General features: G+C 33.9%; 1 protein-coding gene across 1 annotated transcript; it reads right to left on the bottom strand.

Moving 5' to 3' along the window:
* Window positions 1-6,283: 6,283 nt before the first annotated feature.
* On the bottom strand, window positions 6,284-12,638 carry LOC121421652 (E3 ubiquitin-protein ligase TRIM31-like). The gene is made up of 2 exons (XM_041616418.1): window positions 12,585-12,638; window positions 6,284-8,586 (listed from the first exon to the last, which is right to left on the bottom strand). Exon 2 carries the CDS (start codon window positions 8,566-8,568, stop codon window positions 6,649-6,651), a length of 1,920 nt encoding a protein of 639 aa, XP_041472352.1. The 5' UTR covers window positions 8,569-8,586; window positions 12,585-12,638; the 3' UTR covers window positions 6,284-6,648.
* Window positions 12,639-14,185: the final 1,547 nt, after the last annotated feature.

The following is a 14,185-nucleotide window of genomic DNA, read 5'->3' as shown; positions in this document are numbered from 1 at the left end:
ACGAATTCGTAGTTTATTCTTCGTTAGGCATATCCAAAATGTATTGCGTGCGGGTTAAATATTCATGTGTGTTCTTTTATAAGAACATCTATGACATAATACCAGTGTTTCTACTGAATTCTGGGTAATCCAGATCATATTCAGGTAATTTTCGAGAAATGAAAGAAAAAAAATCTTGAAAATCCCAATTGAACCACAATAATTAAACGTAGCGACATTCAATATTTACGTTAAGGCCTATTTCTCAAGAATTATTCGCCTCTTACTTAGCTCAAGATTTTCTGCTCGCGTTCCGCGGTTGCATTTTGTAATATTGGTGCTATTAAAAAATGCATTCAACAAAAAAGTTAAATTACTTCAGACAAAGTATGAGATTCAGTTTGGGATATTTGCTTTGGCTCTGTGCAAACACTACGAGACGCTACAGAGAGATTTTTGTCTTGAAATTTGAAATCCAATCCACGCGCGCTTAATTGAAAGTCTTGAATATCTTTTCCATTTGATTGTAGCATAAATTAGATTAAAGAATCGTAGATCTACCTCAATATCCATTGCATACGGGCTTTGAAATTATTTCGCTACCCCCGCATAACACAAGAGTAGATCGCGCAAAAAAGAGGCCATAATTGAACATATAACAATAGAATGTCAAATACAAATAAATATCTAAAATTATTTTCTTATATTAGCGGATGTTCGTTACATCTAATATGAATGGCTTACGGCAAATTTTTATTTACTTAACATTGACAACTGAAACATTGCTAATTAAAATATTGTTTAAACATCTTTTGAAATTTTATTAACGAGTAACTAATGCATGCGGTGGAGAAATTAAAAAAAATGAATTTTTGTAGGATTGTAATCGATCATATTTAATCCTTTTTTAAAAGGTGTTATTCATATACAGACCTAAAACGGAGCTAAAAGTGATATTCCGGGGGCACTTCCATTGACGAGTGGATACCATTCGCGACCATGGGGTCTCGAAAAGCACCCTATACACGTATTATCCATATACTGAAAATGCACCCCTCAACAAATATTGGCGTGTAAAACCCTAACTCTAAGGGGGCTGTGAATGCATAACTTTTGCTTGTTTGTTTTGTAACATTTTTTACTGTCTTCTCTCTAATCAAGTTTGTCTCATAAAGCAAATTATTTATCATTTGAAACAAGTATTATCACAGAGTTGTACAACGATCATTGAAAATAAAAAGATATAAAAGGATAATAGTGATGATAATAGTCATTTACATAGCGACATCTATCTAGAAATATTTTATTCCGAGGCGATCAAGAAAAAGAAAGAATGAGAGTTTGGATCAGTGTCAAAGTGTCAAACTAATCTATAAAGAAAATGCAACTTTTCTCTAATACAGATTTGAGTTCATCAGAATCTGAAATGATAAGAGAGAAAAACAAGGATTACAACTTAGCTCAAGATTTTTTGTTCGCGTTCCGGGGTTACATTTTGCAATCTTGTTGCTATTTTTAAAAAGTGCAGTCAACAACAGGTTAAATTACTTCAGGCAAATTGAGATTCAGTTTGGGGAAATTTGTTTTGATTCTGTGGACACACAGCTGGACGCTACAGACAGATTTTTGTTCTGAAATTTGAAATCCAATCCACGTGCGCTTAATTGAACTTGACAAAGTCTTCAATATGTTTTACCAATTGATTGTAGCATAACTTTGATTAACAAGTTGTATATCTATCTCAATAAGCCTACGGGCTTTGAAATCATTTCGCCACCTCAGCAAAAGATAAAAAATATATCGTGGAAATAGATACTCATTAATTTAGCCTTATAAAGACGAGATAGCAAATAATATGTTCCTTCTTCTCCCTAACGCACCTGATTAGGGCATTCTCGCAATCATTTCACAGACGCTTTCTATAACACAGATATAATCTTTTGACCTTAGCTCTTCATAACAAAAGCAGTCTTTTTCGAAAATTGGTGAATCAAACCAACAGTGTCGTCCTTGACTCTGACTAGGCAAACGACACATTAGTTATATTTCATCCGGTCCGAGTCTTAAGACGATGTAGACCAACTGTCACCGTCCACCAACTTTCGACAATGACCTCTAATATGTCCTTTGTAATATGACAGGCATTTTTAATAGATTCCCAATGTTCCAAAAAGCGTTTCCTCCTTTCCATATTTGTCTATTCAAAAATCTCCATCCTTCTTTCCTTCATTCCTTTCTTCTTCCCTTTATTTCTTTATAAAAGCCTTTCTTTCCTTCTATCTTTCTCCTTTTTTTTTTTTGTTTTGTTATTCTTTTTTCTAAACAATACTATACCAGTGACATACAGATTACTATTTTTTTTTAACTTTTATTGATTAATCAACTATACGAAGAATTTGTCTTCTCGTCATCAAAGTATTTTGTTTTATGAAATCGCTAAAAGAAAAAACAATGACAGTAATAGCATCAGCCTAATTACAGCAAATATGAATTATGATATTTTGTTATTATTATATTATTACTCTCTTACAGATTTTGAAATTGCATTTCCTTTATTCACTTTCCAACGTTAACATTATATTGTTTGGTTTCGTACATTTTAAGAAAATTTCTAAAAGTTATTATGTATATTATGATGAAATTGATGATCAAATCTTTTATAGTTCCTGAAAATGAAGAGCATAATTGATTATACCTTTTAATGAACTAATTCTACTTGTAAACTCGACATATCGTATTGTAGAGCTGTATACAGCGAACTTGGTTCTTAAATACTTACATGTTATTATATTTATACAATTGCACATCATTGTTCTCGATCATATTTGTGCGAATATAAAACAAGTGGAATGCCTCTGGCCGTCTCACCTGCATCACGCGGTTCAATATAGCAGCAGTGCTGACTTTGCATACTACTCTGACTCGCACAAGATGTTCAGTGATACATGGTTACTCTTATGTCCTCTTTTTATGAACTAGACCAATAAACTTACAGAGATATGATGGTTATTCAACAAAAAAACCCAACATGGCCAAAGTTCATTGACCTTACATGACCTTTGACCTTGATCATGTGACCTGAAACTGGAACAGGATGTTCAGTGATACTTGATTACTCTTATGTACAAGTTTCATGAATCAGATCCATAAACTTTCAAAGTTATGATGGTAATTCAACAGATACACCCAATTCGGCTAAAGTTCATTGACCTTTGACCTTGGACATGTGACCTGAAACACGCACAGGATGTTCAGTGATACTTGATTACTCTAATGTCCAAGTTTAACGAACTAGACCAATAAACTTTCAAAGTTATGATGGTAATTCAACAGATATCCCCGATTCGGCCAAAGTTCATTGACCCTAAATGACCTTTGACCTTAATCATGAGACCTGAAACTTGCACAAAATGTTCAGTGATGCTTGATTACTATTATGTCCAAGTTTCATGAATCAGATCCATAAACTTTCAAAGTTATGATGGGAATTCAACAGATATCCCCAATTCGGCCAAAGTTCATTGACCCTAAATGACCTTTGACCTTGATCATGTGACCTGAAACTTGCACAAAATGTTCAGTGATGCTTGATTACTATTATGTCCAAGTTTCATGAATCAGATCCATAAACTTTCAAAGTTATGATGGAATTCAACAGATATCCCCAATTCGTCCAAAGATCATTGACCCTAAATGACCTTTGACCTTGGTCATGTGACGTGAAACTCATGCAGGATGTTCATTGATACTTGATTAACCTTATGTCCAAGTTTCATGAACTAGGTCCATATATTTTCTAAGTTATGATGACATTTCAAAAACTTAACCTCAGGTTAAGATTGCGATGTTGATTCCTCCAACATGGTCTAAGTTCATTGACCCTAAATGACCTTTGACCTTGATCATGTGACATGAAACTCTAATAGGATGTTCAGTAATACTTGATTAACCTTATGGCCAAGTTTTATTAACTAGGTCCATATACTTTCTAAGTTATGATGTCATTTCAAAAACTTAACCTCAGGTTAAGATTTGATGTTGACGCCGCCGCCGCCGTCGCCGTCGGAAAAGCGGCGCCTATAGTCTCACTTGCTTCGCAGGTGAGACAAAAATTGCATTCACAGTGATCATACTTTCGTTCTCAATTGTATAATTAATTAATGACGTTTTCTCTTCATTCTGGATATACTGCATGATTCTTGATGAGATTTTTTTGCTAAAATAACTATACCTGTATATAGACAATATAATTAATTATGATATTACAGTTTCATTTTTTACACGGTAATAGCAAGTCATAACTGACGTGATCTATCGAATTGAATCATTTTTAAAAGGCAAAATCCGAAGCAGAAATTTGAAATTATATTTTATTGAATACTTTTCCAAACTTACATGTAGATAGAATGTAACAATTTGATTGAGTTATACACATATTGTTCTTTCCTTAGGATTTTCACGACCAAGGGAAAAAGAAGAAAAGTAAATGAAACTAAAAGGCTTAACATATCATTGTCTGAATGTTATGTCGAAATCTATCACAAAATTAGATATTTGCACCGTTTTGCTAGCTCCCGGCTTTTTAGGAATTTTGCCCCCTCACAAATTTTCTTTTCGCTCCATTTGATTTCTTTTATTTTTTACTAAGATATGCAAAACAATATATAAATATAGATTTAATATAGTGATGGACCAATGAAAAGTTCTTCAGACTTCTATGGATGGCAAATATCGACATCCATTGACTCATTACAACTGCGCTTTTACTATACATTTCGTGCCATTGCCTGAAATACAATAAGCTATCCTCCGTAAAGTTATTCTATTTCACGTTCGAGTTATTCCATATAATTGCATTTTCAAATTAAATTTCTTAGAATATATCGAAGTCACATCGGTTCTATATCAAATACAGGTAAAAAAAAATACACATATATAGCTATTCTATATTTCACGTTCGAGTTATTCCATATAATTGCATATTCAAATGAAATTTATTCGAATATATGGAATTAGTGTACTTCACATCGGTTCTATATCAAATACAGGTTAAAAAATACACAGTGTAAGCATGTTCTATAAGGGAAAACGTTGTTTTTATCATAAGCATCATGATTTTGCTTCATATCTACGTGATCAATGCATTAAATATACAATACAAGTACATACATACATACATAGTATAGCAATGAATGGTAAATATTACACTTCCACCATGGGTATTACTAGTTTAATATGAAGCATATGTTAATGAATAGAGAATTATTTGATTTCTCATGATATATCTAATGACATTATGTCTAAAATACAAGAACTAGAAATTTCCCCACACAGGATAAACATGATGAAGATGATGCTCAAAGATAGCAAAGTTCAAAATGAAAATTGAAATCCATTGACGTTGCTTTTTATGCATTTTCGTGCTATTTTCTTAAATGCCGGCAATATTTGTTTGTTTTGTTTCACATTCAAGTTAGTTATCATATATAATTACATTTTGAAATTGAAGCTCTTCAAAAAAATATTAAAGAGCAGGAATCAGACCAATTCCATGAAGATAATATTTATATATTTACACAGTGTAATCATGTGTAGATGGAATAATAGCATAGAATAACGACATATTACAATTTATGCATAAAATCATAAACAGTATAGCATACACTCATTAATATCAATGGTAAATATCACATTGCCACGATAGTCATTGCTAGACAAATATTATATACATGACATGTATGAAGAGAGAAACATTTGGTTTCCCATAAAATATGTGTTTCAAGTTGTGGTTGGGTTGTTAAATGGTTTCACTTGACTCGAACAGCAAAGAGTAGTTAGAGATTTCTTACAGGTAGAAAGGGGGTACTTTAGTACTTAGCAAGAGTGCGCCCTCTAGTTGAATAAACATTATAGGTTATCAAAAGTTGAACAAATCACATAAACAGGATACTGTTACAATATATATTTAACATTATGTCTTATATTTAAATTCCCTCACATAGAATGCACATGATAAAGATGATGCTGGATAAGTAGAAAGCTGAAAATAAAAATTGAGATTCATTGACTATATGCTGTTTTATACATTTTTCTTGCAATTTTCATAAATGAAATAAGTTTTTTTTCAAGTATTTAACACTCCGAAAAATATCAAAGAGTGATGATCAGACCATCTCCACGAAGATAATATTCATATATTCACACGTTATAATAATGTCTTGATTCACAGCATAGATATCTTTCAATTCATGAAAACATACAAGTATACGCGCATAAACAGTAAACTATTTTGATCTCTTTGATCTCACCACCCATGTTGGCATTACTAGTCAAATATTATATACAGTCATGAATATGAATAGAGAATCATATGATTTGTCATAAAATATTTAATAACAATTTGTCTGATATGCAAGTACTAGAATTTCCCCACACAGAGGATAAACATGATAAATATGATGATTGGTACATGCAATATTGAAAACAAAAAGTTGTTAGCATCGAAATGATTTTTTATTGGTGAGAAACGAGAAAGAAATGATCCAACAATTGTTTTATGTATTTCAACATTATAGCAGCTTACTTTAGCAGAAAATGGCAACTCAGTGGGTATCACCCCCCCCCCCATCTTCTGCGATAATAATTATGATATCATGTCATCAATTATTTTCAGCGGAATATATAGAGTCTATCCAGAGTGCAGAAAGCGATCTCTCCTGATCGGTACTGCTGGAGGTTACACCAATCATGCCAAAATATCACAGTGTTCTCAATCTTGTAATCATTAACAAGGTTTCGAATGTGCCTTAGTTCATTTGTATACTCGTCAATGCTCACCAAACCTTCACCAGCCTTCACCTCGGCTATCAGGATTGTATCCCATTGAGATACAGCAGCGTAAACATGGTACAAGAGACTACCTGATTTGTTTAATTCATGTTGTACAGCACCCTGTTTGTCTATCAATCTGATAGCATCCAATGATGAAATGATCAGAGAACCATGGTAACTAGTGATTTGCTGAGGTCTATACCCGTTGCATGGTATCTCCCTGACTGCTTGCCCACCTGCTGTTGAAAATACCTGGATCTTCTTGGCATACATGTAGCTCACATAGATCAGATCATCATCATCAACAGTGAGATCAGAATCCCCACCTTCAGCTCGACTTAGAGTCGTAAACACTACATTCAATTGTGTGTACTCTGGTGTGTACAGTGTGATGTTGTTTGAAGTATCAATCACAACACATCGACCATCAGAAAGGAACCCTACCCCCGATATTTTAACATCCTTCAGAACTGTCTGCTGAAGCTGACCATCAGAAGAGAAGATTTTCATGCCACCTCTATGACATCCTACTGCCATCCTACCGTCTGGTGTACCAACCATGGTATTCATGCTATATTGAGCTGGCAAAGCAACCTTCTTTACATTATCAATATTATAAGTAGGCAAAGAAACGTCCTTTTCATCAAAGGTTTTATTAGTGGGTAAGGCGACCTTTCTTTCAACTACATTCACAATCTTTCCAAGGCCTAGCTCACCCATTCCAACATTTCTCTTGAACATGACACTTTTCCCCTTTATGCCCGATTTCTTCGGCTGCTCGTAGTCAGGATCCTTTTGATCAAAGACCTCTCGTAACTCTTCACACAGAGTGTCGTGTGCAGCCAAAGTATCCATATCTAATGGAATCTTTATTTTGTTAGTTACCATTTCAGCCATGGTCGCCAACCGATTGATGTGCTTCTGGGCCGTTGTCTTCATACTTTCCAGTTCTTTCTTTACTCCTTCGGTCGTTTCCTTGACTTCTCTTACTAGACTTTCCCTCTTTACTGTCAACTGCCGGACTGCATCATCATATGCTTTATTAATGTCACTTGTACACTGTTTCTTGGCACTGTCAACACTTTTAGTCTGTTCATCTATAAAATCAATGTACTTCTGAAAGCATGATTGTTTCTTGTCCACCTTTGATTTAAGTTCTTCGATACCCTTCGTGTGTTTGTCCTCGTAAGCTGTTCCCTCGATGACCTTGTGTCCTTCCCCCGTATGTTCCATAACAACACACCTGAAGCATGTGAATCTCCTGCAGCTGGAACAGAAGCAACCCTCGTCTTCTTTTGGATGTTTCCTGCATTTCCGGTATTTACGGACTGAAACCTTCCCTGATGAGATCTCACTCATGGCAATGACTTCATGATCGATAAAGCCTTTCCATTGAGAGTGCGTATTAAGACAAGAGGTGCAGAGATAGATGCCACAGTCTTGGCAGTAGGCAGCAGCATGGGACTTGTCATTTGATTTACAATTTGTGCAAATCTGAGGATGGCCCTCCATATCCTCTATCAGGCTCTTCAAAGCAAGATTTACCTGTAGTCTGTCGACATCTTGGTTTGGGACCTGGGTCACAGCTCTGCAGACAGGGCATCGGATCTGGCAGTTACCGTGACACTCTAAGAGGTTGTCCAGGCAAGTCTTGCAGAAAGTGTGAGAACAAGACAGGATCTTGGGATCGGTAAATGTAGAAAGACACACTGGACACTCTGTACTCTGGGAGATGACAGTCTTTAATGCTTCAGCCATGGTTGGGTTTATAGAAGACTGAAAAATAATGATTACAAAACAAGATGAAGAATAATAAACACCATTTGACTTACATCACTGAGTAATAAAAGGATCACGTTGGGTTTTGGAATAGGGAAAGGAAGGGGAGGAGCAATTGGAAATTGGGAATGATAAAATGAGGGGAGAGGAGAAAGGGGGATGGAAAGAGGAGCTTGGTACGATGGGAATAAATTGGGATGGTGAAAGGAAAGGAGTGAAAAGAAGAGTATTAGGAATCATATTGCTTTAAAAAGAGTATGATTTTTATAAGTTTATTTCCAATTAGTCTAATGCCATTTCGTCCAATTACCAAACTCCTTTACTATCATTTGGTCTAACATAAGCTAATCCACTATCCACATGGTCTAATTGCAATTTCTTTCACTCACCAATTTATATAATAACCAGTTGGGCTAATAGCAATTAAGTCTGAAATCTAGTCTAACTGGACTTTGTGTTAATTGGGCAAAATCAATTAAAATGAAATGGATATTTATTTAGACCAACTGGTTATGAGACGAAATGGTAATAGACGAACTGGTAATTAGACGAAGTGATGATTGGACCAAATGGTTTTTAGACGAAATGTTTTTTTCTTAAGTTTTTATTGGGTTTTCATAATTTTGTATAACAATTCACTTATAATTCATACGAGTAATTTAAAATATAACAGAATAAACAAATAAGAAAAGAAAAACGAGCAGCTTACACAATATTAGTTTACACTAGAAGAAGTACAGCTTACATGTATAAATAATAATAATAATGCCATCTTATTAAGCGCTTTTTCTAAAGTAACAAAAAACAAGCCATATCAATAAGATAATAATTGATAAACATGTAGTAAAAAAAATGTCATTTTGTCTCTTGTAAGTATTCCTCATCCCCTATAGTATAGTAAAGTCAAGAATGTAATAACAGAGGAATAAAATCATTCGATTCACCAATTATCATGATTATTAAAGATTAACAAATTCCATTCTAAAAAGGCATATTAAGTTTTCTTCAGTTACAAAAATTGATGTTGATGGACCGAATGGCATTAGACTAAATTGAGGTAGACCATGTGGTGAGTGGAAGAATTGGCATTATCAAGACACTCAATCAAGAACTGTCTAAAATACTCGAATGGATTAGAAGTAACAAACTTTCTCTTAATATTGACAAAACAAAATACATGTATAGTAACACCTTAACTTCATTACCTAATAGTATTAAGTTTGATAATTTTAAATTGGAATGTATATCGAATATTAAATTTTTAGGTGTCATTGTAGATAATAAGCTTTCTTGGAAGTGTCATATTGACAGTATTTGCAAAACAATTTCTCATAATATTGGTGTTATGAATAAATTAAGAATGTTCCTCCCGCCAACTTCCTTACTCACACTCTACTCTTCTTTAGTATTACCATATCTTCACTACGGTCTGCTTATATGGAGAAACACACATCAAAGTTTACTTAACAGGATTTTAAAGCTGCAAAAGAAAGCACTTCGTATTGTTTTTTTCTTCCCACGTACGTTCCCACACTGATCCTATTTTTTTTCGAAAACAAAATTTTGAAGATCAGTGATCTTTACCTACTCCAGCTCGGTCAATTTATGTACCAATACAATAATAATATGCTTCCTTTTATTTTTCATGACATGTTCTTAAAAAAACAGCGCCTCACACAATTACCCTACTAGAGGTAACGACGACCTTTATTTGCCCATGCTCAGAACACTGTTCGCCTAAAATACATTTATATATAGGGGCCCAAAATTTTGGAACTCTCTTCACCCTGATATCCAGATTTCCCCTTCTCTTAATTCATTTAAAAAAAAAATTAAAATTTATATTGTTGCCATATTACAAAACTTCACATTGATTCCTTTTCCTCTATAATCTATTTGTTTATTTATTGTTTACCTATTTACAGGTTGCCCTCGGTGTTGGTGTCAGATTGACCACACTCCCCTCCCCTCTCTCTCTTCCCCTCTCCTTCTATCTTTAACTCTCTCTTTCTCCATTTATCCCTTCTTCGGTTTTCGCAGCAATGTTTGTTTAATTTTACTCTTGTTTTGTGTTTTATTTTTGTTGTTGTTTTGTTTTTTGTGTCTTCATGTCTTTTTTTTGTCTCTGCTCATCTTTTAATTTTAATTTCCTTTATTGTAATTATTGTTTATATCTTTATTTGATTATCTATTTTGTATTGCCGCTCGTTTTTGGCCCATATAGTTTTAAGTGTTATACTTTTTTTCGTCTGGAGTGGTCCATACTTTACAAGCTTTGCTTTTCAGTGGACCACTCCGTTTTTCCAACATTTTTGATATATTATCTTCTGTATCAGGTGCATATTCTTTATATTTGGTTTATTTGAATATTTATGTCATTTGTATTTCCTGATGTTATATTTTATTTATTGTAATCATTGCTTCTACATTTTGTTGGAGAAATTGAATAAATGAAATGAAATTATACGAATAGGCAATTTACCTTTGCATTTTCCACATTACTTCCGGGTTGGAAAATAAGTCTGATCACCCCTAAACAACGATCTTTATATTGTTTCGATCCTGTCTGTCCAAAGATGGTGATGTTACAATTTCTCACTGGTAACAATCGCTTATTATTAAAGAAAAATGGCAATCCAGTAATATTAAAGATACAATCATTAAACAAGCCACATCAATCAGTGTGTGATTTCAAATTCGACACGTTTCTGATACATATGGCATTTGACTGTGTAAAATATATGCAGAATATCTTTGGAAAATACATGAATTATTCATTATACTTACATCAAACTGATTTTAATATGTCTTTATTATATTTAAAGACGTGTGCGTGTAAAAGGCACTTATCTATATCACACCCTTTTTTACTTTTTTGGCTGAAATTTGTACTTCCCTCTAAAAAAGTACTTTTTGTTTCAAAGTTGAAAAAAATGTGGTGGGGTTAGGGGTTATGCATTTGGTCATGAATACATGGCACCACCACAATGTCTGACTCATTTATTGTTGGCCTGGGGGTGATGGCTCAACTTGCCCCGATGCTCAACTTACCCCGCATTCCCCTATATGCTACCATGTTCCAAGGAGTCTTCAAAATTATCATCAAACCTTTTTTCGATTAATTCCGGGTTTGATTACCCCTAAATCGGCGTCAAATTATATATAATTTAACGGGATTGATCCTGTCACATTAACAAAAAAAATGTACCCTGCAGATGGCTATCGAATGGTTATCGGATAGTTATGGGATGGCATGCATCATCCGTGCACATGCTTCAACGCAAAGTTCAATGCACGAAGGGTCCGTACATGGGCCATTATAGTGCCCTTTAAAGGTTACAGAGGAAGAGCCCCCACTGCATGGGATCTTGGACAGAGCCCCCGGTAGCTGTGGAGATTTAGCAAGTTTATGATAGACTTTCATACGACATTATGCTATATACCATCAATCTTTCTTCTCGCTCGTTATCGTCAGTCCTCGGCAGCCCGGTAGTTTTATCTTGTCCCTTTTCTTTATTTTCCAATTTAGATTTTAGCTCGTTGCATTCTACCTTCTTTTCCCACATTTGTTTACATTTTTGTCATCTTTAATTTATTTCCCTTTTAATGTTTTTTCGTAGTTTTCTTTTCCCTTTTCCTTTCCTTTTCCCTTTTTCCTATTTTTTCTTTCCTTACCCTTTCCCTTCCTTTCTCCCCCTTTTTTTTATTTTCCCAGTGAACTCTACCGGAAGCTATCGAGAAGACGATTGGTGATAGTCTGATCATATAGAGAGATATTACAATTTTCTCACCCGTAATTGTTGCCTTTGATATTAAGGAAACAATAAGTCATATTGAAGATAATCCTACAGACTGGTCATAATCAGTCAGAGTGTGATTTCAAATTCAACACGTTTATCAAACATGTCAAACAGGTTTATATAATGACATTTTAATGTATAAAACCGATATATAAAATATATATTGAAATGTACGTGCAGTTAAAATCAACTTACTTTAATCTCCTCACATCCGTTTTAAACGATCAGTTTGATCAAAGCAATAATAATATGCGGGGTGCAGTCTAGCTCTAGCCGAAATATTTGGCTTCAATTCTTAATAATTGGTGTACGTGCATCGCGTGGGTATTTACAGTTGTTAACGAGTTGGAGTTTGATATCAGACTATTTTTGATGATTGGAAATTAAAACAACCTTTGATATGTATATACAAATAATTGTGTATTCACGTATACTCCAATCCAGCGGAACGATGATTTAGTGATAATCTTTGACCTGATTTTAAAAGAGCATGAATTATTTTAAATTAGTCACCAGAGGACCAAGTTAACTGGTAATTTCAATTAAGGCACCGATTGATAAAATGAATACACCTCAGCCCCCCCCCCCGGATAATGAGAATTAATCAAAAGAATGAAATATATAGATAAATAGATGAATTAATTTAGGAAAAACAATATTGATGAAAATGATAATGATGATTAGAATAATAAAAATGATAATGATAATGAAAATAATACAAATGATAAGGATAAAAATACAAAGCAAATGATAGTGATAATAATGATAATGATAACAATATAGAAATTGTAATTATGTTGAAAATCGTACGGATCACAATAATTAACGATACAGAAAGAAAAGCAGTGACAAAGTATACACAACAAAAAAAATAAGTCCCCATTAAACAAACAATTTCCGAACCAATGCGAATTTTTAATATATTTTTACATGAGCGTGTAGGTAATTTTATAAGCTACCCTCTGAGTAAATATCGTGGACGTATTTTACGTCATGGTTCAGTGAGCACCGTCAGAAGGCAAAAATGTCACTTTTCAAAGTTACAAGCCAAATATCATGACTTTGGTTTCATTTTATTGGAACTAATTCCACATTCTCATCATGAATAATAGACAGAAGACTTGTAAAAGGTACTTTCTAAAAGTGCAACTTTTTTGACTAAATTTCACGATTGAATAAACACAAGTCCGAAGTTGCTATAATTTGATTTTTACACATTTTTATAACAATAAAAATGCTAGAATATGATGACACTTATTTTTTGGGAAGAGTATCTTGAACAATATTCCTCGTTTCACGGTTCAATACACATTTATTGAAAACAAAAAATACGATTTTCGAATATCATAGGCAAGTATTGTTTCATTTTGGCAACTGAAAATTATATTTTCTCAAATTTTTCCGTTATGTTCATGACCAATTAACATGCTTCAATGCTTCAAAGGCGTTTAATTAAACATTCACGCTTGAATGAACATGTGGAAAGTGAAGCTGTTTTTACGTTATTGGAAAAATGCAATTTGTAGCTATGGATATCTGTCACAAACCTCCTTGCATAGTTCATTGGATTTGATTTTTTTATTAAAATCCCGATGGTTAATACATCAGTGAGCACACAATATTCGAAAATTATGCAAATGGGAAAAAGGTTCAAGGCCTTGGCCCCACTCTTTGTCGTTTTGAATGGTTATTTTGGTGCGCGCGCATTTTGGATAGTGTTACTCTGAAGCCATGTGCGAAGTTTCATGAAATAGGCCTAATCCTTGGCACAAGTAACAAAAGTCGTCCATAAAACA

The sequence above is a fragment of the Lytechinus variegatus genome, chromosome 9, assembly GCF_018143015.1.
Source record: "Lytechinus variegatus isolate NC3 chromosome 9, Lvar_3.0, whole genome shotgun sequence".
NCBI classification, from domain to species: Eukaryota; Metazoa; Echinodermata; class Echinoidea; order Temnopleuroida; family Toxopneustidae; genus Lytechinus; species Lytechinus variegatus.
The sequence above is the reverse complement of the archived record's forward strand: the minus strand, read 5'-3'. Positions and strand labels throughout refer to the sequence as shown.